Source organism: Pinus tabuliformis, chromosome 8 (genome assembly GCF_031772625.1).
Source record: "Pinus tabuliformis cultivar Carrire ecotype Pingquan chromosome 8, CPIR1, whole genome shotgun sequence".
Classification (NCBI taxonomy): Eukaryota; Viridiplantae; Streptophyta; class Pinopsida; order Pinales; family Pinaceae; genus Pinus; species Pinus tabuliformis.
This window is the reverse complement of record NC_142294.1, coordinates 965,596,793-965,619,317: the sequence shown is the minus strand read 5'-3', so window position 1 is coordinate 965,619,317 and position 22,525 is coordinate 965,596,793. Positions and strand designations below refer to the sequence as shown.

Here is a 22,525-nt window from a genome sequence, read left to right as displayed (position 1 = left end):
TCTGTCCCAGATGCTGAAAGAAACAGAGCCACAAGGAGTGTCCATTAGATGCAGTTCAAGTTTGCGCCATTTGTACAAAAGACCACTCTACAGAGAGCTGTCCCTCACTTCCTGGATTGAAAGCAGTATACAAGGAAGCGGAAGAAGAGCCAGAACCGGTGTACCTACTCAATCAACACCGTCAATGGCAGCCGCGACAATCAGGTATGTTCCCAAATCCAGCTTCTTCTTTTCAGCCTCTGCAATATCATGCTCAACAATATAATACAATGTGGCAAAATCAACCTCCCTTCTCAAATTGGTCACAACAACCATTTCCTTCATCATCACCATGGCCAAACCAAGCAAGTCAACCCAATTGGCCAAATTTTCCCTATACCCCACCATATTGGCAAAACAATGTATATCCAGCACAATGGTCCCCTCCTACTTCACAGAGTCAAGCCTGGCAGACAAACTGGCAAAGACCGATGAATCAGCTAGTAGGAACCATTCTGCTCCCTCAACCTACACTGCCAGCATTACAACAAAACCCCCAGTCTAACTTAAGACTGCAACTCCCGACCCAGCCCAACCCTAATCCAAATAATAGACCGGTTCAATCTATCCAAATAATTGAAACACCAGAACCAGAAACCGATCTAAAGGAGTGTAATGATCTTCAATTAAGATCTGGGCGCATTATAGAAACAGAGGGAGATAAAACCGCTCAAGTTGAAAATCAGTTACCTATAGAACAACCACCACAAGAAGAGGATGTGATCAGACAGCAAACTCATGATCAAGCAACCACATCTTCTCCCCCATTCCCAGAACGATTAATTATACCTCGACCTATACAACATCCTGATTTTGACATTCTGGGAGAACTGAAAAATCTGTACATAAAAATCCCACTCCTCCAAGCCATCCAAGACATCCCAATATATGCAAAGACCATCAAAGAGCTATGTATAAAAAAACCAAGGAGGAGAATAACAAATAACCCAACAGTCCAAGTAGTTGGCACCTTATCCGATCTATTATCAGGAAAAGAAACACCCGTTAAATATGAAGACCCAGGAAATCCAATAGTAACAGTACAAATCAATGGACAAACCTTTTCAAATGCCTTAGTCGATCTAGGAGCTGCAATCAATATCCTAACAACCACCACTTGTCAAAAACTGGGCATTACATCAGTAGAACTGACTTCCACTTTATTAGAACTGGCTGACCGATCCGTGGTTAGGCCAGAAGGCACACTACATGATGTCATGGTATCCGTTGATTCCTAGGAGTATCCTGCCGATTTTCTGATAATAAACCCCAAAAACCGACTTGATGGACATCCATTGATTTTAGGTCGACCTTGGCTTGCAACTGCCGACGCTTATATTGGCTGCCGACAAGGCAATATGACCATAACTAGGGGGGCTAATATCAAGAATCTAGCTTTATATCCTCCAGCCCAGCCAAGTGTCACAATAATAAGAACTAACAAACATCTTGTATCATACCTCACCGAAAATATTAGATCCCCATTAACCATAGAAGATGCCCTCGATTTCAAAGATCAAACGGAGGATGATGTCATTAACAATTTCATTAGCCAAGTTGAATCTAGATCCCACATACAATGTCACATGATAGAAGCAGCATTTGATAATGAATTAGAAGAAGATCCTCTTAAAGATACTCATGATCAAACAATACCTACTACCTCTGTCTCAAATAGCAAAACTGTAGAAATTGAGCCAGGAAAAACTTTAAACATTAATGGCAACCTGACTCCCGAACAAGAAGAGAAGCTAATCCAACTACTGAGAAAATACAAAGAAGCATTTGCATGGGATTACCCTGACATGAAAGGAATCGATCCCCAGTTATGTACACACCACATTTACATAGAAAAGGATGCAAGACCTGTTCGCCAACCACAAAGGAGACTTAACCCTCATCTAAAAGACATTGTAAAAGCTGAACTTCAAAAAAATTTAGATGTGAACTTCATCTACCCTATCTCCGATAGCAAATGGGTCTCTCCACTTGTTGTGGTGCCAAAGAAGAATGGAAAATGGAGGATTTGTGTAGATTACAGAGAGCAAAATAAAGCAACACAAAAAGACCACTTTCCCCTTCCATTAATTGACCAGGTATTAGACACTTTAGCAGGAAAGAAATTCTTTTCTTTCCTAGATGGCTTCAATGGATACAATCAGATTCAGATTGCCCCTGAAGACCAAGACAAAACTACTTTTACTTGTCCTTGGGGAACATTTGCCTACAGAGTTTTACCCTTTGGCCTATGCAATGCCGCTGCCACATTTCAAAGGGCTATCCTCAGCATCTTTTCAAATTTAATAAATGAAGGGCTTGAAGTAAACATGGATGATTTTACATCATACGGAGATAATTTCGACCCAACATTGGACACACTGGAAAAAGTGTTGCAGCGATGCATTGCCACCAGGCTCTGTTTGAGCCATGAAAAATGCTATATGATGATGACTGAAGGACTTATTTTAGGCCATTATATCTCAGCAGCTGGAATACAAGTAGATCCGGCCAAAATTCAAATAATTTTGCTAATTCCCACTCCTACCACTCAGACAGAGGTACGCAGCTTTCTTGGATTTTCTGGTTATTATAGAAGATTTATAGAACATTTTTCTCATATTGCTGCACCTTTATATGCACTAACAGGCAATGTTGACTTTGTTTGGACAGATAAATGTGACTGTGCTTTTGAGGATCTGAAAAAGCTTGTGTCAACAACCCCAGTACTCAGAGGTCCAAATTGGGACCTGCCATTTCAAATTTCATCAGATGCTTCAGACACAGCTATTGGAGCAGTCCTTGGGCAGGAAGAAGATAAAAAACCATATGCAATTTATTATATTAGCAAGAATTTATCTCCTGCTGAATTGAACTATACTGTTACTAAAAAGGAATTTTTAGCTGTAATACATGCTGTCAATAAATTTAGGCATTATATCACTGGATATCCTGTTATCTTATATACAGATCACTCTGCCATAAAATATTTAGCAAATAAACCGATCACAAATGCTAGAGTAACCAGATAGCTGATTTTATTGCAGGAATTCGATATCACAATAAAGGACCGACCAAGAAAAGAAAATCCTGTAGCTGACTTTCTCTCACGAATGCCAAAACTAGTGGACGTAGCAGCAGTTGAAGATCAATTTCCAGATGAACATTTGTTCGTTGTCACTGTTAAAACACCCTGGTATGCTGATATTGCAAATTATTTAGCAGTAGTCAAATTACCGGAACATCTAACCCCCAATGAACGAAAGCAGATTGTCTAGCGTAGTACTCAATTTTCTTGGATTGGGGGCTACCTGTTCCGTACAAGGGCAGATATGCACATCAGGAGATCCATTCGTAAAGATGAAATTTTTGACATTTTGAAAGCTTGTCACGACGGACCATGTGGCGGACATTTCACGGATCGGAGAACTAGCCACAAGGTGCTGCAAACAAGGTATTATTGGCCCACGATCTTCAAAGATGCAAAGAAGTTCGTTCAAGCTTGTGACAGCTGCCAAAGAGCAGGACGCCCTAGACAATCCGACGAAATGCCCCTAAACCCACAACTAGTCATTGAACCATTTGAATGATGGGCCCTCGATTTTGTTGGTCCAATTAACCCATCATCGAACCAGAAAACATATATTTTGGTAGCAACAGAATATGTCACCAAATGGGTTGAAGCAAAGGCATTGCCGAGAGCTACAAAGGATTCCTTCATACAATTCCTGTTCCATATATTTGTGCGATATGGCCTCCCAAGAGATATAATTACGAATGGAGGACCACAGTTTGCTGGTAACAAAATTGCTGCAACACTAAAAAGTTATCATATCCAGCATAAAATTACTACTCCATACCACCCACAGGCAAATGGTCAAGTAGAAAGCACCAATAAAATAATAGAAGCAATCCTGACAAAAACCATTGCATCACACAGACGCGATTGGGCTACAAGATTGCCGGAAGCCTTGTGGGCTTACAGAACAACATGGAGAAGCACTACCGGTTATTCACCATACCAGCTAGTATTTGGAAAGGAACCCATATTTCCAATAGAATTCGAAATACAGACACTGCGAACAGCACAAGAAGTCGGTCTAGATTTAAACGAGGCACAGATTAATAGATTACAGCAGATCAATGAGCTAGATGAAATCAGGCTCTCTGCCCTTCAACATACTGCGTTAATCCAACAACAATGAGCTAAATGGCATGACGCCCTCATTAAAAAGAAAGTCTTCCGCGAAGGAGATTGGGCGCTCCTATACGATTCCAAGTTTCAGGATTTTCCGAGGAAACTTCAAACTCACTGGCTGGGGCCATACGAAATCCAGAAGGTACATGATAATGGCACCATTACTCTAACCACCATTGATGGATCTGGACATACCTTTAAGGCAAACGGCCACCGAGTTCGATTATACCGCAAACCACTTACTCGGGAATCCTTCTACCAGCAACTCCACGAAGACTCCGACATGCAGATTCTGGTGGAGGAAGAGAAATCTTCCTCACCTCTGGTTCATTAAGTGATTCGACTATTCTTACATTCTGTACATAATTCTTTTGTTTTGTTAGCGTAAATTATTTTCAGAAAGAATAACATTTTCGCCGTTTTGTTGTTCCTTTTCGGAAGGAACAACACTTGCATTGTTTGTTGTTCCTTTTTCTGAAGGAACAGCATTTTCGTTTTTGCTGTTCCTTTTCCGAAGGAACAACACTTTTGTTTTTTGTTGTTCCTTTTTCCGAAGGAACAACACTCTCGCTTTTTGCTGTTCCTTTGTCGAAGGAACAACACTTGTATTTTTCTGCTATTCCTTTTTCCGAAGGAACAACACTTTCATTTTCGCTGTTCCTTTTTTGAAGGAACGACACTTTTATTTTCTGCTGTTCCTTTTTCCGAAGGAACAACACTTTTGTTTTTGCTGTTCCTTTTTCGAAGGAACGGCACTTTTCTTTTCTGTTGTTCCTTTTTCCGAAGGAACAACACTTTCGTTCTTTGTTGTTCCTTTTTCCGAATGAACAACACTCGCATTTTTTTTGCTGTTCCTTTTTTCGAAGGAACAACACTTTTGTTTTCTGCTGTTCCTTTTTCCGAAGGAACAACACTTTTGTTTTCTGCTGTTCCTTTTTCCGAAGGAACAACACTTTCGTTTTTGTTGTTCCTTTTCCGAAGGAACAACACTTTTGTTTTTGCTGTTCCTTTTCCGAAGGAACAGCAAAAGGAACAGCACTTGCGGTTTCTGCTGTTCCTTTTCGAAGGAACAGCACCTTCATTTTGCTGCTATTCCTTTTTGAAAGGACAGCATTTTCGCATTTCTTTTACTTGTGCTTGTTTTCTTTGCTGTTCCAATTAAAGGACAGCTGTTGTTCCTCTCAATGTACAACAGTTTCGAGTATTTTTCTTCCTTTTGCTTGTGATTTTGTGCACAGTACCTGCTTATCTTTTAGACCATTTTTAAAGCACAACTATACACTTATGCAATGAATACAAAACTAGAGGATACTGAAATCAGCAAATTACATAAAATCGCTATTTTTTACAAGAAATTGCTTTGAATTGATAGGAGAAAAGAGGAAAGGACACAACTATTGATCACTTTGTTGTCATTATTCTACTAATACTGATATGATTGGTTATCTTTATCATGATGGTTCTTTCTAAATTCCCATAATCCTCTTTGATCATTATTAAGGAATAAGAACAAAGGGTATATTTTTCTATTGAGATGTTAAGACTTCTTCCACCATTCCTACTCTTAAGGAGTGTTGAACCACCCTTTGTGTATAAATAGGAAAGTACTTTATAAAAGAGAAAAATAGAGAAAAATGTTTATATGATTTGCTAATATGGTTTGTCAAATGAAGGATAGGGGGTCTCATCAAGAGCCAGCCTACCATGATCATAAGGAAGAAAGTGAAGTGGCATTCCCACTATGGCCACCACACTAGGGATATGATCCAAGAGGCATATCAAGAAAAATAAAGAGTCCTTGGAACAGGAGGTCTCATCACGAGCCGGCCTACCCACCTTTCACTCCTTCCTGGTGAATGGCATTATGATTTATCTGGTTACCAAGCCTGCATAATGGCCTCCATTTTGACATTCTACAGCACTTTCCTAAGCATACACAAAGGATCATGGTTCCATGGGTGAAATAAACAACTCTGTCAAGGTTATGGACACCTGTGGGCAACAGAGCTCTGTTGATGGTATTGAAGTCACATTCCTTATACACCAATAGCAATTATCAAAACCCTTCTCCGTCTTATACCTTTGTAATCGATCAAATGAGATTATGTATATAATTTCCCCGAACCTTTAATACATGAAAATCTATTACAATCAATTATGACGGAAAAAGTTGATAATGACCGCATCAGACTTTTTGTGCATGTCAGCTGTCCTATCCTCCCAATCTCGCATCATATCACGGCATTCTCTTATTTATTAAGCGATTCTATTATACACCTCGATTTTGGCAATCTACTCGTTTTGTAAACATGGCATCTCGGTATACGCTGTTCCTTTATGACTCTGTACCATGGCAGTTCAGCACGCCACTCCCTCATTTGATGGCCAAGGACGGCCTATCACATTGCAGGGGGGGAGCAGGTGACCTCATAATTTGCTAGCATACGTGTCAGACTATTATTCGAAGAATTCTCACTCGGGAATAGCAAGGCTTAATGGTATATTGTTTTCCAATTTGCATGGCTTGTTGTTCCAAAGCTATTTCCGTATTATGCTCTGCAACAATTAGTAGTAATTCAGAATTTGAACAAGCTTGTTGTTTCGTCATTTTCTCTGTGTTTCCTAACAGCTTGAACAGCCTGTTGTTCCATTGTCGTCTCTGCGTTTTTACAGTGTGCTAAGCATGGGAGGAAGATCAATTCGGAGAGAACCACAGGTATTGACAGTCTCTGATGCTGCACGAGAAATCCTAACAAGGGTAGGATGGATAGTTTATCTCAATCGTTTACAACAATCCAACGAGACCGTAGCAATTGAATTCTTGCAGAACTTGCAAGAACATCACTCCATGGTAAGAGGGAGACAGATAGCAGTCACCGATGACATAATTGCAGAGGTCTCGGGACTGCCAGCCACTGGACCTATGTGGACTCTGAAGAAGGAGAGACTGCGAAACGTCATAAAAATCTTCCAAGATGAAGGCCAGAACCTGACTGTAAGAGGAAAGGGAGTTCTACCAACAGCATTGGGAGAGTCGTGGGCAGAATTGGCAAGAATCATCCAGAGTTACATCACCTGTGAAGGTAGGAAAGACGTGGTAAGACCACGCCACCTTAAACTTTTAGCCGTATTAAAACAGAAATGCACTGTGAATTTGCCTGCGTTTTTAAATTCTTTATTACACGATGTTGCTCGAAGCATGAAGAAATCTCGCCACGTAGAATCGGTAGTAAGTCACCATGGGTTGATACGACTGATAGTTAGCTACAGTCTTGCTCAACAACAGAGCAGTTGGGAGGAAGTGATCTTCATAATAGACGAGGGACTGGCTTTGCCAGCCCCAAAACAAAAACATGCTACCAGTACATTGAATAGACCACTGAAACGAAGGAAATCCGTTAGATTGGCATGGATCAGAGGGAGGCTGGAAAATTCCCAAGGGAATACCAGTCAACCGGTGGAGATAGATGATTCAGGGGATGAGAAACCCCCGCAATTGGAAGGAGAGGAGAATGAAAAAGAGTTGGAGGAAAACGAGGAAGGAGAAATAGAGGAAGAGACTGAGCAGTCTGGGCAGGTGGAGGAAGAAACAGAGCAACGCGAAGGAAGCCCATTGCAAAATCCATTGCAAGAGGATGAATTGGCCCAAATTCTGGCCAATATGGGCAAATATGCTCAACCTCTCAGCCCACTAAACCTCCACACCGAAGAAGAACCAAAGGAGCATTCTGCTCATGACAAAAATGCATCCGAGGAACTATGCGATGAGGAAGAAGGACCGCAGGAGCACTCTGTTCATGATAAGAGTGCATCCGAAGAATTGTGCGACGAGGAAGAAGAAGAAGAGAATCACTCCGCCCATGATGAAAGTATATCTGGAGAGAAAAGTGATGAAGATAAAGAAGAGGAACAATCTGTTCCTAGTCAGACTACACCGAAAGAATTTCATGAAGGAGAAGGGGTGGAAGAAGAAGTTACCCAGGAAATAACAGAACAAGCTAGGGTTTCTACTCCTGAACAACCCGATCAGAACAATGAGGAAGCACCCCAAGAAGAAAACCAGGAAATTGGTCAAGGCAAAAGTCCAGGCCCGAGTAAACAAACAGTTGTTCCTTCCAAGAAAACAGAAGAAATTAAAAGATTACGAAAAGAACAGCAAAGACTGCTTAACGTGATAGCACGACTTTGACAACAAATCAGGGTTTTGAAAATGGGGAAGAAAGAAAAAAGGACCTCGGTGGTAAAGCATGCAACCATTCCGGCGAAACCCCTCAAGAAAAAGATTAGGAGGACTCAAGTCCAGCCTATCGTTCAAAACCAAAAGGAACAGCATTCGGCTGTCGCCCATGTCAAAGTACAAACAGATAATATATCGGCCTGTGACAAAGAAGTTCAAACAGAGGCACAATCCTCTGAGGAAATTTGAACCATGAACATGGGACGATGCAATAAGAAGATTCAAGTAAACCTCCCGCTTACAACTACTATGTGGGATAGTGATCCGAGGACAGTAACTCTGCGAAAGGATTTGGTGCAAGCCCAACAAACAGTAGAGAAACTTACAGAACAGACTGTCTCTCGAGAAAAGTATGAAAAATTACAACAGTAGCTGAGGAACGTCAACTTATCCGAAAGCCAGGCCTTTGAAGGATGGCGAAAGGAAGAAGAAAGGGTCAAAAAGGTAACTCATAGACTAGATGTAGTCATCAAACAAATGGATACCTTATGCTCTTTGTATACTGACATCCTAGTGTGTAGAGCACCTGCTAGGAACTATGCCTTGTTTTTAATGGAAAGATATTTGCAATTGAAAATTAAAGCTGTCAAAGCAGGAGCCCCTATAGAAATAAACACTATTGACGATTTCATAAATTGTTGTAAGCACTATGGGGTGAAGGTTCAGAGATTATTATGTGAATTCTATCTGCATAACCTTGTGTTAGATCAAGAAACAGAGCAGAATCCCAGCCCTTTCGTTGGGGATATCCAACTGCAGGCATTCATTTCTTTTGGTGTTAATCAAATAAAATGGCTTAAAGCCTACAATGCCTTTCAAAGACAAGAAAATGGATTAGACTTATGGGTGCGAGCTGAGCCTAGAGACCCATTACAGTTGTGGAATAAACATAGGAACCTAATGAGGACTCCGGGCATGATTGAGGCATTAGGACCTATTCATACAACAATCAATCGGCAAGGGATAGAATACTTCTTTACCATCAAGGACCTTGCCATTGCAGCTGCCAAATTCCGATATCAGACTTCTAATCCGAACATCCAACTCAGGGAACCGTTTAACTATGAGAACTTTAAGCTAGCTGCTGATCGCTTGGGTCTCTATGGTGACCTTATTTTGAGAGAAGGCCCATCTTGGTTAGGCTATAGGTTCCGCAGTCCGGTTATTTGGCACCCTGCACCAGGATACCAAGCCTTGTATGAAATGCCTGAGGGTCAGACAGGACATCTTTTTGAACACCTAGCTAGGCATCATGGCTGTAGGCCACCTCATGAGATCCCGTCTCCAGCCTACTCCCTCACTGCCTTGCATGTCAACTACAATGTTTTCATGAGGGCATGAAAAAGGGTAAGCAGGGGGGTGTGTTGAGCACTGGAGAAGGTATGTTATTATCGTTTATTTTGTCATCTTTTCTTTAAAACTCATAACCTCTTTACATCATGAACTAGGTAGATAATAAGAAATTATGATAAAATCTAGAGGATTTGTATGTAACGCGAAATAACTAATAATTACCCTTTTCTTATGCAAGAAAAGGAGAAAATGGAAGATTGTCGTCCCAAAGGAAAAGACAAGACAAAGTTAATTGTTGTCCCTTTGACAGGGAACTGCATGCAAACAAGGCGATCCAAATTGGAGCGTATCAGCCAGGAAAGGGAAAAGGAGATACCAAATCGGCGCAAGAGAACAAGAGGATAATTGAGAATTAACAGTTTGGCGAATCCCTTAGGATCCTTTGATCCTGAGGGATCGCTATCTTAACGATTTTTTGTATCATTGATATCTCCGCTCGGCTGAGGGATCACTATCTTAACGATTTTTTGTATCGTTGATATCTCCGCTCGACTGTTATAAGAAGGGGCAGCACTGCTAGCCCGGGGGACGAACTGTTGTTGTTTTTATGAAATTCTCCTTTGTATTTGAAACTTTGATCATTGACTCTCGTTGAAGAGTGATTCACTGTAACTCTGTTTTGATGCTTTAATATAAATCTGGTTGTCGTTCCATCTTTGATTCTGGAGTAATCTCAAGCAGTGTGTCCCCAGAGGCTAAGGGCTCGGCCCTGGTGGAAGATTTGCTCATGTACCATTATTTCCAATTCGTGTGTGGTTTGATTTTCTTTATTAGCTCTGTTCAGTAATCTGATGTGTCTTGTTGTTTTACATAACGATTTTGTTATATTTTGTTTATGCTCGACTAAGTAATGTTGTTCTTTGTAACAGGAATGTTGTGTTATTCATTCTGACTTTATACCACCTTATTGTTCCTTTAACTATTGATATAACATTGTTGTTCCTTACAGATTGCCATTGCTGTTCCTTACAGATTGCCATTGCTATTCGATTACAGAGTAACCGTGCTGTACATTCATAAATCGGTATTACTGTATTTATTTATGGTTTACACTTAAACACGATTGTTGTTCAATTGGGATTGTTGTTCCATTGCGAATCACAATTGCCACTCTTTATAACTGTGATTTATACTTGTTGTATCGAAGCCAGATTACTGTTCCTTTCAATATTAAGCGTGTTGTGTGTGATATTCGACCTGGTTTGTTGCACATTTATATTTGATTCAAGTCGATGTTCTATATTTCATATCTGTTTGTTGTCTGATTCATCTTTAGAGTAAAGATTGTTACTTAATTCCTATAGGATATAATTACTATTGCATTCATTTCCGTAGGTTAAAGTTTTGTTGTTCAATCCTGTTCATAAGAATAGTTGCTATTCCATTTCCTGTCATTTGAATTATCATTGCTTTGGTGTGCAGAACGATCTGAGACTATAGTGAACAGTGACATATATTGTCTAGTTCCCAAATTGATGATCTTTTCCTTGATTGTCTTTTAATTACATCAGTTAACAGAGGGAAGAGTTACCATTACTGTACCCTTGACTGATAAATTGCTATAGCTTTCTGAGTGCATGATTTGAGTTTTGAGTTTCTTTTCTGTAAGTAGATCTTATTTCAAGCATCCGTTTACTCTTGTATTTAGAGCACTATACTACTAGCATTACTCTGACAAATGACCGCCTCAAACTGAGTACACTCTTTGAGATAACAAATCCTTCCTGGATTGACAATTAATGTAGGGTAAACAGAGGTGAAAAAGACCCTTTTTACTGCTCAACACTTAGCTAGGAAATTGGTGTCTCCTGTGAGTTGGTGCCCACGAATTCTACTGAGTCGGTACTCAGCGGGGGGATTGGTGTCTCTCGTAGGTTGGTTCCTATGAAAGTTGTAAGTTGGTACTTAAAGAGGATTGGTGTCCTCACCGTTTGATGTAATAAATTGAAGATTGTTTACAAGTGTTCTTCTTCAAGTTTTAACTTGCATTTTGATCTCTGTTTTCATACATCGTGAATAATTATTTATGTGATGCGAAATTTGGTTTCAAGATTAACTGAAAATTTGAAAAGGAATGAAATCCTAATTAACCCCCCTCTCAGTATTTCCAACAACTAGCTAACAACTAGTTCAACTTTTCCTCAATAAAATATTTACTAGTCATCAACATATTAGAGACTTGGTAAATTAATTCATAAAAGATTACAATATAATTTTTTAATTCACCCACTAGAGGTTCGACTTGGAAAAATTTCCACAATTTAGCTCAAGACTCCCTTTTCTCATTGTCCATTGCTCAACTAATTGGCCCACCATGTCTCCAATGGCTAGTTGACTTCACCAATGACTATTTTTTACTTGAATTTTTCCTTTAGTAATTTGACTTAGCCACATGGAAGTTGGATCTCCAATTCCCTTGACTTTTTGACAACTCCTAGACCTAGATATGTCGAAATTGGCCTAGATTTGAACTGGGTATCTCCCAAAATCTTCATATCTTGCCTAGCATTACCACATCATCACCTTTCTGCCATGTCATCATGCCTTCCTGTAGCTCTAACATCCTTGGAAATTTGGAGAAACAAAGACATTGGTTTTGTTCATATCATTCTATAGAGCAATTTTCATATATTATACATCAAATTCTATCAAGAGTTTTCCCTATTAAGCCTCTTAGAAACCTTTTCTGCCACATCATCACAGACAAGTGGATGATCTCTAATGCCCTTGAGGATTTGCAAAATCTAAAACATGGGTTTTGTTCCTCTCATTGAGTAGACCACTTTTGATATAATGCATTTTACAAAAAAACCCAAAGTTGCCCCTATTTTGTCACCTGGAACCCTGTTTTGACCTATTGACCAAGCCTAACCAAGTTGTAACTAGCCATCAAACCTTTTTACCACTTGGACCATTTTACATTGGGAACCATGAACTGCCTTAGGAAACATGAAAGTTTTCATATGAGACTACCATGTTATCAGAGTCGTCATGAGGAATATTACACCAAGGCCAAGGTCACCTGTAAAATCAATACGACTCTAACCATGTAGAAAGACAGGTGCACCTTGACACGGGCTAGACTGACCCATACATGGGTGATCACCCCTACAAATGTAGGCTCCCATAAAACCATGAGTTCTCAAGAGAGTCAACCAAAATCTCTCCAATCTGGTTAGGGACAAGAGTGCTTGGGTGAAGCTTTCAAGGGATATGGCATTGTCTGACCAAACAACTAAATATAGACTCAAATTGATAAGACACGGGTCTAGGATGCCTAATACAAGGCCTCACATGGTTTTTACATGGTTTTTGACTTGTGACCTTGGGCTTACAATGGTGGTGAATATCACACCTGAAAAAATGTATGTACCCCTACTGACAAGAGGGGTAACAATCTCAAAATCCTTTAATAAATATCCACAACCTAGATTCGGGAAGAAAGAAATGCAAAATACCAACTTATAATCTATAGCCATTGGTTTAACTGCATACTTTTCTTGTCTATTTCAGCCAGCTATGGTGGTTAGATAATTTAAATTGCAAAGAAAGACATGTTTCAAATACTATTTGAAACATTGAGACCCTAAAAGCAAGGTAGATGATGTAGCAAGCACCATCAAAGTAGTCATAGTATCTTATATTTAGGAAATTAGAAGGAAAATTTTCTCTTCAAAGAGTGTCTGACCTTATAACTTGGATCTTAGTTGAATCAATGATTTCATTAACAATTTGGCCCTTAATTAAATATTTTATCCTTCTTTTCTTTAAAATAATAATTTAGACAAGTTCAAATTTTATATTGAAGTGCTAGATATATTATCATATGAATAATTAGTAATTAATACTACATTAATATGATTGAAAAATATATAACACAATGGAAATGGCCACATTATTGTTATATTATAACTTCCCTATCCATTTGTACCATGCACCACTCTACTTTCAATTATATATTTTATTTTCAACATTTGATCTATTTGAAATGCACTCATATAAATAATTCTTATGGATTATTGTAGCTGGCCATGGGAATGCTATATCAAGTCAATAGTTTCTTTATCCCTATAAGTAGCTTTTTAAATATTGGACAATAGATTTTTTTGTGGGGGGATGGGGAGAGGTTAAATACTATAACAAAACTCCTAATTTTACTTAAAAAATTTGAAAGAAGAAATCAATGTATTACACTATAAATATGAATATATGAATATTGGTAATGGGGAATGGTAGTGGATGTCCTTGAGGACATGGGATGTCCCAACATATTTAAGATGTTTCCCTAAAAAAAATAGGGCCATATGTGGGACATCCCTTGTGTAATAAGGATTGCCCGAACATCCCTTCATTATACTAGATACATCTTTAAGATGTTTCCCTAAAAAAAATAGGGCCATATGTGGGACATCCCTTGTGTAATAAGGATTGCCCAAACATCCCTTCATTATACTAGATAGGTTTGGACATCCCCTATCCAAATCAATTCCCATGACACATCAATTACATTAAATAAAACTATTTTTTAAATACTAAAAAACATAGTTTTTATATTTAATAAAAAAAATTAAGCTACCTTTTCAAATTTTAATAATTTTTTATCATCAACTCTCCCCATCCCTCTAAAATTAAGGGTACCTTCCAACCATCCCTGAATGTCTTCCTCAATCCCTGAAATTTGAAGAAACAAAGGGAGAACATACATCAAATTTGGTGTCTGGCTATGGTACGACCTTAAAATTATATTATTATTATTATTATTATTTTATCAAGAGAAGGATTGAATCCCCTTAGGTGAGACATACTAATCTATGCTAATAGTATTTTCATTACACAATCTAGCTTATGTAGAGTAAAACGTGGTAATTAAAGTTAAATGTATAGGTTGGCTAGACATAAACTAGAGGTAGGCTAGCTAATAATCACCACATGATGTGTATTTATCTTGTATATATAAACAAGTGTGTATTGTACTTCTTGTTCACATCATTCAACTCTTTTGTTTCCAAGTAAAAGCTCATATGGAGACCCAAAGGATGCTTCCTCACATTTATGGATGGCATGCCTAGTAAACTTGTTACTATAAACTAGTGTTTTTCACCAAGTAGGGTTCAAACTGGGCACCTACCAACATGGAACTAGCAAAAAGGGCCAAAAACATTAGCAACAATTTACCAATCTAACCCTTTAGGCTTCATATCATTCATCTCTTATATTTGTCTAATTTATATTTCACTCTGAATATTCTATTTATTGTGCATAATCCACACTTTTGTCCATTACACTTGTGGCATGAAAACATGTACACCACCAACCTATAAATGTAGGTTATGAAGTTTGAATAACTAAGTAAAACTTACAAATTTTATGGTTTTGAGCCTCCAACCACCAAAATAACCTCTTCGCAGTCAATAAAGAAGTTAAAGAAGATTCTAATGTCCATATACCAATGTACAAGAAGGACTTTGCATGGGTTGACATCAATGTTTACGATCTAAAAGACCATCATTGGCAACCTCAAAAAGATTATGCACAACTTAAAGAGGAATCTTGTTAAATATTGGGTTGAATTAGACAAAACCACAATGATATTCAATCCCATGGGATGAACTTACCATCCAAAGATATTTTGTGGAAGAATCATAGTCACTGAAGCTCTCTTTCCAAATCATGCTTTGAAGGCATGGCATCCTTCAAGGAAGAGAACTTGCAATGTAGGCTAGAATAGGTTAATTGTATTTAAATATATAAATACGATAAATGTAGGATATATGTAAGATAATTAATAATCACCACATAATATGTATATCTAAACATTTGTGAAGTATACTTTTGATTTATATCATTCATCTCTTGTTTTTGTTTCAAATATTAAGTTATTATGAATAATCTACCCTGGTGTCTCTTACATTGAAAGTAGATACTTCAAAATTGCAACAGTGCGTCACTTTGGACTAGACTCAGAACTCTAAACCACAAATGAAGTCAATCCCATATCATAAGTGGCTGAATGAATCATAAGTGAACTTTCATTTTGTTGTACTTTAGTACAAATTTTCAACTTGGTCATGCAATTTGTGGAGTCAACAGATCATAGATCATTATGACAACTTTCATATTTAGTTGCATCCAATCCAAACACATTAAAGTAGATTCCAAACCTCAATATTATCTTCCATTGCAAAATTAAGGAATTTGAGGAAATTTTCTATGCCCCTTGATTAAATTTTCCTCTGTAGTTGTATCAAAAACCTTATTGACTGCCAATAGAATGAAGAATTATGTTACATGATCTAGAACCGTCCTATGTAATTGTTTGATCCATATTGGCTTCAAATATATTAAGGATCCATATCCTATTTGTATACATGACAGGTTCCTACAACATTTGTTTGAAACACATATAAAATCCATTTGGGATGCTATCCTATGCAGATTAAAGAAAACAAGAACCAAATGTAAAAATGCAAACCCTAACTAGAACAACAAATAAAAATATTTTTGGAGGCCACTTTTCAACGTTACAGGGAATGGCAAAAATGTTCCTTGAGTGTACTATGGTGTTTTCTTAGAGGACGTTGCACTGGATGTCCCATTTTTAGCAAGAGAATATCGAAAAATTCTCTGGGAGGAGTGATCTCTAACTAAAATATTTTCATATGAATTTCCTAAGCATGGATGTGAAGATGCTTTCCATGTTTGAGGGTAGTTTTTTGTGTATGTGCATGCACATACACAATGCATGGTCTTTTATACCTATATCCTGCATGCAAAATGTCTAAAAAATGGATGCATTCCCTACGTGTATCGATATCATGGTAACCTAGAGGAAGAAACATGTCTAGGAAGGTTCCACGAGATCTTCATTTCATTGTATAGAAAAAGAAACTGCAAGGAATCAGCTTTTTATGAACCTTTACAGCAAGTTGTGCCAAACAATTTGTGGACAATGTCACAAGAAAGAAGAAGCAAAAAGAACAATCACAGGAAATTCAATCATAGGAAATCAAAAACAACTGAGAGATGTAGTTTTCCTAGTTTATAACTTTATTGTAACATCTTACCTAAGAGCTTATAGTACATTCAACAATTGTCAATAGAGTCCTTATCCCATTCCAGTATGTTTGGGTTAACATTTGCTATCAACAAGATTTCTGCTCTGCTGGTCTTTGATTTATCTATGCTTTATTTGTCATGGACCCTTTGGCACTAACCCTATTTGCTCCCACGAAAATAATTTATCATAAATCTCAACAAACATGTTTCTTTGATTTCCAACCCATTTAACTCCAAAAGATAAAGTGACCAAACTGTTTCTTTTGAAATGACCATTGAACTGCAGTTTTCCTTGAATTCCTTTCCTTTACAGCAGAAACTCCTAGGCTATTCTATGGTCCTTGTTACTAGATTAGAAGACTTTTTTAGATGCACAAACATCTAGTGCCGTTTGCCATATTTAGACAATGGGCTCTGAAAAACACTTTCAAACTTATTAATAGGAAACTTAGTCTTATTATTTCAAAGTAGCTCCTAAATGTGGGCAAAGCAATGAGATGAACTCACAAAATTGGAATATTGAAAAACTAAATCCGTATTAAAGGACTCTCTGGAGTTAACACAATAAAAAAAATTCTCATTCAAAGTAGAGTCTTACCTTAAAAAAATACAAATAAAAAAAGGATGAAGATTGAAGGTGGAGTTGGTTCCTTACAGCCATTAACATCCTGACTCTCAGCTGCTGAGTGCACTTCATTGCCTATGTTAGTGAGTAAAGAGGAAAGAAAATGTCCCTTAAGGTATTGAATCCGAGATGAGAAGGTGAAGACAATGCTTTTATTACCACGACATCAAGAACGGTTGAACATACTGTCTTCACATAACAAATCTAAAAGGATGCTATTGCCAAGCTTTGGTCTCAGCCCATAAATAGTTCAATCTCAAATCGTGAATTGAATCTACACCTTTTCAATTATGAAATCCAAAATGGTTTGCAAAATTTCAAAATGGTTTAAACTTTAGATATATCTCCATATTAAGGCAAGCTAGAGATTGGTGAATATTCTAAGTTTAAAATGTCCACCTGTGGTTAACCTCATTTTGAGAATTGACTATGTCCATAATTTTGGCATCAAAAAACAATGGACGAAGTTAATTCCTAGAACCAATTCAACAACTTAAAGAACTGCGAAAACCTAAATAACTTAATGTTCATCTGTTGCTCTATGGGAGAAAGTACAGCCACAAAACAACATAAGTTTTGCACATACCAGCCTAACTTCTAGGACATAAGTAAATTTTGCTACAGAAGAAATCATTTTCTAGAAGGTGATCCTATTTCATGGTTACAAACTCATCAGCAGAAAATAATAGTTAGCTTTCAAAATTTCAGATGTCAGAGGGACAAGGGGCCGGATGCTTCCTGGTTACAAATCAGAAACACTCAGATCGTGAATATCACCAAAAAGGTAGACTGATTCTGATAGTTGGTGATGCCAAATTATAAGTCATCAATGTGAAATGAATTATTTGGTGATAATATTCTGCCCTCCTATACGAAAGGTTACAAACCAAAAACAGATTACTGCAGTTGTTTGGCTTTAAAAAAACAAAACAGTAATAGCTATCTCCACAAGTAACTTGACACGCACTGACTGTAAGTTTTTATTAAAATAATCAGCTATGGGAAAACATTCTAATAAAAGATGCCTATGTTTTCAGATTACAAGACCGAACTGTGTGCATGCTATATTCAACGATGACCAAAGGATTATGAAAAAGAAAGAATATCAATCAACTGAGAGTGGCCATTCGTTCTAAACAAAATGCAATTCAAAGCTTTTGAAAGGAGACCAACCAGGTAAAGCACTTTGCTGTGCCACAATGGCCTTGTGCATTTCGACAAGTTGCTGACAAATGGTTGCATAAACAGATATTTGGCGCCGTAAGATTTCCATCTGTTCATCTGTCATGACCTGTCCATGCGTTCTACTGTACAAGACGGGATGTGGCAGAAGAACCCCATCTGTCTGAAAAGTATCAAAGGATCCTCCCGCACTCACAGTAACATTAGCATCTGCACTTGCACTCTTTTCTGATACTACCTGGACCATCCCTTGCATTTCTTCTGGTTGATCCCTGGTCGGAGCATCCATGCTGCTGGAAGTTGTGGCCTGTTCCCACATTTTCCTCTTACTTTAACCCCTCATTCCCAAACAGAGGCTGGCAGATCTCGCCATGTAAACTGTACCATTATTAGTTATAGCTTGCTTCCAAATAAGAACAACAATATTGGTGGATAATGGCGACAGTCTGCAACCGAATTAACAGACGTGAAGGTACCTACCTCGTATGAGGGAAGGGGGGATGATTAGGAGAAAGCAAGAATGGGCTTTGCCGGAAAAAATATGGGATTGGGATTGGGTTTGGTTGCCTGAAAACGTGTAGAGTCCGTGAAGGACTATAGTCTGTGCCCATCAACGCGTAACAAGCGGGCGTTCTTCACATAACAATGACAGTAACTTAAAGCAAACTGACCAACAATACTGCGGCCAGCGTTGCCTACCTTAATTGCTGCTTACTTCTCGTACCCACCCCACCAACTTTTTTTCCTTTCCCTTGGATTTCTAAATATATCCAGCAAACACAAATCCCACTTCAGATTGATTTTAGTGACTGATGTCAATTCTTTTAGTTGGACTTGGGGTTTCTCTTGTACTGCTTGCTGCAGCAGAACGTCTGTCTTTTTATGGGCCCTTTTTTATGATCTACATATTTCTACACTCTCATTATCCATGGGAAAGCTGCGTAAGCTTTTGGCTGAAGCTGGATCGAAGATGGAAAGTGTCAGGTAGAATTCACAGAGCACTGCACTTCAAAAAAAAATACAAGTCAAATTAGCTAGTTTAGTGCTAAAGCACATTCCATTTTCACCATGTATCAAATCTCAAATCTGTAATCAATCTGTCAGAAATAGAGATTCTTATCAATTGGGAATTCTAATCCATTCTTTTTTAAATTTAAATCCATTCAAATCTTTTTAAATTTAAATCCATTCAAATTCTTCCCATACATAAAACTCTTGTAAATTCTAAGATTTCTACCATATAAATCTTTAACTATAAAATTCGCTTAGTCTCATTTAACTGTTAGTAAGGTCTCTTACTCTTGTTTTTTTAACTTCTGCTACGCTTCGTCAATTCTCTTTTCCCTATTGGATAGTTAAGGTGGCGATGTTGGTGTTGGGATTTATATTAAAATATTTTGTGCGGGTGTGGAAGGAAACTGATGGGATGGACGATGGGATTGGCATCGCACAAGTATGTCTGCCATGTGCACGCGGACTATCTTTTAATTCTACTGTTGCTATTATTATTATTACAGGTCCTGCTTTCACTCGAATTCTCATACAAGTAAAATATCCCTCCAGAATACATTTCCATTTGAAATCCAATAAGGGTTATGATGAATGTCAGGCAGTTCAAACTGTTAATAATTAACCGCCTTTAACGACTCTCCCACCCTTCTGTTATTATATGTTTTTTCATAAATTGTTAAAGCTGCTGCTACTGTGGTTAGCCACCATTCTTGAAAGTGGAGATGAAGTACTATAATAATAATAAAAATGGGAAAGGATTATTGGAAGGAGTGGGCTAACGAGAACACAGAGCGAATTTTTTGCTGTAATTTTTCACTTAAAAATTATAATTTTTTTTATTTAAAAAAATAGATTCAACACCATTAAAATCTTTTATCACACTCAAAATCTTTAATAACGGCAACCCAGATTTTCAAATATTTATATTACGCTTTATTTGAAAGCCATACACACGAAACCTGTCCGGTCCGGTGGTATAAACATAAGAGACATTGTGCTTTCGGTTCGGCTCTTGATGATCATCATGATGATGAAAAAATTTAAATGCCAATTTGACTGGCTGACCTTGAAACACACCCCTTGATTTGATTTCTGAGCATTGAGTGCGTTTGCCATCTAATTTATTAATATATCGTTGTTGTTATTATTATTATTCTTCAGCCTACTCAACTGACTTTAACAGCAGACCCACAAACACATCCGCATGCACGCATGTTTATCCTTTGAAAATTCGGCGACATGACTTTTTAAAAAAAAGGTCCTACTTTTTTGATCATATGATGCATATCATGAATAAATGCTGAATCATGAATCCTAATTCCTAATTATTTCATTTAATATGTGAATTTTTTTTATTTGTTTTTTATGTGTAGCTACTACCCCCTGTGATCTGAACTCTGTTATCCAAAAAAGAAATCTGATTGTTGTGTCGTTAACATTCTGTTATGTTTTGATAAAAAAAACTGTATGTTAAGACTGTTAACACTTTTTTTAAGCATGATCTATCATATTATATTGGACACACCTGATTAATAATATACTAGAGATTGGAGAGGAGAGATATGAGATTAAATGAGGTGTGAGATAGGAATATGAGGGTTATTGTTTTTAAGTTAAATATATTTAAATAATAAATAATTAAAAAAAATTTATTATTTAAAATAATATTTTAAATAGATGTTGATAATATTGTAAATCAATAATAGTATGTTTATCCTTCTTTTTTTTTTTATTCTTTTTGATTGTGGGTAGATTGGTGAGTAAATGTTAAAGATGTGGTGGATAATTGTGGGTGGTAAATGTTAATGTGAAATGTACTGAGATGAGAAGATGTCTACCACTTCCTTTTCCAAGATATTATTATAAAAAAATTAATAATAATGTATATATTTTATAAAAGTATAAGAGTTTATTTAATATTAATTTATTTATAAAAAGTAATATTTAATTTTAAAAGTAATATAGATATATGTTGATTATATTATATTTAAAATATGTTTGGAGTATGTTTTAAAATTGTTTTTGTTTGGTTAAAAATTTATTCTCAAACATAAGGAAAAAGGCTCACGACCCAAAGGCATCTGGCAAGAGTGAAGGTGTGACAGTGGGGTAGCTTTCCTTGAATAATGGTGATTAGCAACTAGAGATAGATGTCCTCACTGTCAGTTTGACAACTGAATTATGATAGGTTTTCCCACGTGTAATAAAATCATATATTTAAAATATTAATGTGAAATAAAATTATAATAGTAAAATATTTTTTATTGAATAAAAAGATTTAATTTATAATATTATTATTAAATTAATATAAATATTATTATATGAATAGTAATTTTAAAATTGTTTATTAATAATATTTATAAATTATTTATTTCTCAATTAATTATTATGTATGTTTGCAACACATATAATAAGAAATTCAATATTAATATTAAATAAAAGTAGTTATAAAGACTGTATATATTATTATATTTTATTTAATATTAATATTAATGTTAATGTATACTTATGAGGGGTAGATTAATTGGTTTGTGTGGGGTAGATTAATATTATGATTGGCTTTGACCTAGGCTTAACCTAGTTGAAATAATATGTTAATATATGATTTGCTTTTATGCTCAAAATAAAGTTTAAATACATAAAAATAGAATATTGTTAAAATTATGGTACTGTAATGGAGAAATGTATCGGAAAGAAAGCAAGTTTTTGTGTGTTTCATTTAATAAAGCATTCAAAAGAATTAATAACAAAGTGTCAATATCAAATGATAATTAATAAATGTGTTAAATTTAATAGACATCAAAGACTTCACAAATGGTTTTAGTGC

At 36.9% G+C, this 22,525-nt stretch overlaps 1 protein-coding gene across 4 annotated transcripts in view; it reads right to left on the bottom strand.

The window, feature by feature from the left end:
• Nucleotides 1–20,095, bottom strand: part of LOC149238677 (WUSCHEL-related homeobox 8-like) — a 298,849-nt gene extending 278,754 nt beyond the window's left edge. The window contains exons 1-2 of one of the 4 annotated variants that reach the window (XM_089373147.1): nt 19,987–20,095; nt 18,679–19,688 (exon numbers count right to left, since the gene is read on the bottom strand). In XM_089373147.1, coding sequence (XP_089229273.1) covers nt 18,679–19,006 — 328 coding nt within the window. In that variant the 5' untranslated portion in view covers nt 19,007–19,688; nt 19,987–20,095. Of the gene's footprint in view, nt 1–18,678; nt 19,917–19,986 lie in introns of those variants that run through there. The other 3 variants (XM_089373148.1, XR_016246388.1, XM_089373146.1) reach the window with 3 other exon arrangements.
• Nucleotides 20,096–22,525: the final 2,430 nt, after the last annotated feature.